This window comes from Gymnoscopelus microlampas, assembly GCF_963454915.1.
Source record: "Gymnoscopelus microlampas genome assembly, chromosome: 24".
Lineage (NCBI taxonomy): Eukaryota > Metazoa > Chordata > Actinopteri > Myctophiformes > Myctophidae > Gymnoscopelus > Gymnoscopelus microlampas.
In genome coordinates this window covers 26,665,999-26,669,860 of record NC_139961.1, presented here as the reverse complement: position 1 = coordinate 26,669,860, position 3,862 = coordinate 26,665,999, and the positions used below count along the sequence as shown (strand labels likewise).

The 3,862-nt window shown below is 46.5% G+C and overlaps 1 protein-coding gene across 1 annotated transcript; it reads right to left on the bottom strand.

Annotated features, from left to right (window-relative positions):
* Positions 1 to 442: 442 nt before the first annotated feature.
* Positions 443 to 2,563, bottom strand: LOC311040615 (SLIT and NTRK-like protein 1; the record flags this gene model as incomplete). Its single annotated transcript, XM_084050945.1, has 1 exon — positions 443 to 2,563. One exon carries the CDS (start codon positions 2,561 to 2,563, stop codon positions 443 to 445), a length of 2,121 nt encoding a protein of 706 aa, XP_083907071.1.
* Positions 2,564 to 3,862: the final 1,299 nt, after the last annotated feature.

Here is a 3,862-nt window from a genome sequence, read left to right as displayed (position 1 = left end):
CTCCCGTGCACCATTCCCCGTCTGTCTGTCTCTCTCTCTCTCTCTCTCTCTCTCTCTCTCTCTCTCTCTCTCTCTCTCTCTCTCTCTCTCTCTCTCTCTCTCTCTCTCTCTCTCTCTCTCTCTCTCTCTCTCGCGCTCTCTGTGTCTCTCTCGCTCACACTCACTCTCTCTCTCTCTCTCTCTCTCTCTCTCTCTCTCTCTCTCTCTCTCTCTCTCTCTCTCTCTCTCTCTCTCTCTCTCTCTCTCTCTGAGAGGGGGAGAACTGTCATTAACAGTAGCCTACATACCAACGCAACCAGTGTTGCACATATTACAGTATATGGGGCCTGTGCAGCAAGACTGACTTACTTGATTGTCTGTCAGTCCATGTGACTGTCTATAATCCATTGGGGTACGTATGTGTGTAGCATAGGCCTTTAATACTAGCCTAAAGCAGTTTGTTTTACACATCATTTGTCGTGGAGAAGTGCACGCTACAGTCGAAGCCGCTGTGCGCGCCCCCACCTCCGTGGTAAGGCCCACTCCCTCTGTGCCAATAAGACGAGTCGCACACCGTCTGTAAGGAGTTGATCTCCGAGGCAGAGGAGTTCCCGTCCCTCCGCTTTGACTTCTTGCGGTTCCTCAGGATGAAGACGAGCATTCCCACAACGGTGAAAGCAGACGTGACAAACACCAGTAGCAACCCGGGTACGAGGACCGAGATGGACACGCTGCTGGGCTCCAAATAGGAGTTCGAGCGCGACCCAGAGTCCACTGTAAAAGTGCTATTTTTGGACAGGGAGGTTGGCGAGGTTCTCTCGTATAATTTAGGGCACATGAGATCATTTTGGACGTTGCGGAAATCCTTATTCCAAAAGTCCTCCGGGGACTCGCATTTGAGCTCGCTCAGAATGGCGTCCGGTGCGAGTTTCTCCGTCCACAGCTTGAAGGGCACGATGTTGCACGAGCAATCCCAAGGGTTTCCGTGCAAATCGATCTGTAAAATTGAACTGAGCTGGTCTAACACGCCGGTCACCGGGAGATGCGTGAAATAGTTATTATGCAGGCTAATCTTGGATAAAGAAGTTCCAAGGAAAGCATCCACGGGCAAAGCTTTCAGCAAATTGTTGTTAAGCAACAAAACCTTGAGTTTGGGCATGGGGCTGAACGCACCTGCCACAATGAGCTGAATGTCGTTGTATTCCAAACTGAGATATTCCAGATTCTGTAGGCCAACGAACATCTCTGCCATGAGTGTATCCAGGTAGTTCTTATCCATATACAGCCACATGAGTTCAGTCAGGTTGTAAAAAGTACTGTTGTCAATCACCTTGATGTTATTACCCCCCAAGTGAAGCAGGTTGAGGTAGGAGTACCCCACCAGCTGGTTCTTTTTAATAACGTGGATGTTATTATCTCTCATGTTCAGCTCGTGAGCGGCCAGGGGTTTGGGTTTGAGGTTCGATAGACTCTCAATCTTCTTTCCCTCACAATTGACCCCCAGGCCCTGTCTGGATCCAATCAGCCTGCAGCTACAGGGCTGTGGGCACGTCGTATTCTGCAGCTGCTCTCTCTCCCCGTCCACACCTGTCACAGGAGTGGGCTTCGTGGTCAGCTGCCAGCTTTCACGCGGTTTGGAGCGGCTCTTTGGGCCGTGGCCTGGCGTCGCGGGTCCTCCGGCGGCATTACCTTTTGGTTTAGGCGTTGGACGGGGGCCAGCACCGGCGGCGGGTTCCGAGGTCTCATCCTGGGTGGGAGGTGCGACCAGGCTAGTGTCAGCACCACCGTTCTTTGAAGGACACAGATCAGCTTCTGACGTTTCGTTCAAGTCGCCCCCCTGCAGTCTGGTCGGAGCCTCGCAGATCACCCTCCCAATGAGCGCATTATGCGGTATGTTCTCCAGCCATTCCTTGAGAGAAAGCAGGTCGCAGTTACAGTCCCACGGGTTGTCCTCCAATAAAACCTCCGCAATTCCCGGTATTTGTTCAAGAATCCCCTCATAAGGCAACGTTTTGATTCGGTTCCCCCGCAGGTCAAGATGCGTAATGGGCACATGTTGAAAGACGTGTATAGGTAGCGCACTGATTAGGTTATCATTAAGTATTAACACCTCGAGTTTATTTAGGTCCCTGAAAACCTCGGGGTCGATATCCCTCAATAGATTAAAATCGGCTTGGAGATATTCCAAGTTGTCCAGCCCGGTAAATGTACTCTTCCTGAACGATCGTATCTTGTTGTTGTTGATGTGAAGCCTTTTCACCAGCTGCAATCCCAGGAAGGCACCGGGGACAATATCATGCAAGCCATTGTTTTCCAAATGCAGGCTTACAGCATTATAAAAGTTGGCAAACTCGTTGGGAAATAGCTTGGATAGTGAATTCCCATGCAACAGCAAGTGGTAAAACTGAGAGCTGGGGCCAGTCAAATGTTGCAGAGTGGTGAACCTCCTTTTTTCGCAGTCTATGTGCAGCTCTCCCTCTATCTCGCTGCAAGAGCATGTCTTCTCCTTACAAATGTCCCTTGTTGTAACATTTCCACTGGCAACACAAAGAGCCGCATTCAGTAGAACAATCCAAATTTTCATTCCTGGCTTCAGGGCATGCGAGCAGTGAAATTTGTGGTCTGCATTAACCACAAGAAGAAAAAACAAACAGACGGAAACGTCTTGATCCAGAATAAATCGTGTAAATCCAGAATAAAACGTCTAGATCCCGAATAAAACGTCTAGATCCATAAAATAAGGCAGTCTTTCATCGTATCCATACTGCATCTAACCTGCTCTCTGTAATCCAGATTTCCAGTTGGTAAAACGACCATATAAACGGTTCATTCACATCGACTGAATCCTCTGACGTTCCGCATGTTTAAGAAAAGAAAAAAACGACAAAAAAATGCGAGTGCCTGTATAGTCTCCGACGCACATTTTTGGGCTCGATCGTTAAAGACTGACCTTGGCCAAATTAACAAATCCGTGCCTTTTCCCTCTCCTCAGTCTTGCTGCTGCGTGTTGCGGTATCGACGGGAGCTGTTCCCTCTCCCCTGGTGCTGAAATTCACACCCTGCGCCTAAGATTTACTATACAGACACACCGAATGCGTTGACGGATGTCAAATCGACTGATCCAATTCCAGTGGTGGACAGTGGTGGGAAAAGTATTCACATGTTTTACTTAAGTAAAAGCATCAATACTGCAATGTAGACATACTCTGTTACAAATAAAAGTCCGGAATTCAAAATGTACTTGAGTAAAAGTATTCGTATACAAATGTACTAATTATGCAGAATGTCTAATTTCAAGTTTTCAAATGTATGAAATGAATACATTTATTTTGAAAAGATCTACAAGCTCACAATGGGTCGCATCGCGACCCATTGTGAGCTTGTAGATCGTCTGGTTTTCAAATAGCCAAAATGTATATAGGGTTGAAGTGGTTAATGTATGTTTTGTAATAATATTCAAAAATCTACAAAGTAACTAGTAACTAAAGTTTACAAATAATTGTAGTGGAGTAAAAGTACAATATTTCCCTCTGAGAAGCAAAAGTACTGAAATTGGAAATACTCCAGTAAAGTAAAAAATACCTCAAAATTGCACTTAAGTACAGTACTTGAGTAAATGTACTTAGTTACTTTACACCACTGATGGTTAGTAGAGGGCTACGCTTTTTTTTCAAAAAATGTTGCACGTCATAGGCTAGTGCTATACTCTTGCGCCCAAGATTTACTACAGACGCACCGAATGCATTGACGGACGTCAAATCGACTGATCCAGTGCAGTGGTGGAAGGGATACAGGATAGGTGGGCACAAGGGACATCTGGGCACCTCGATGTAAAATTGGCTATTTTGGCCAAAATGTTAAAATTTAACATATTAGAAAAATG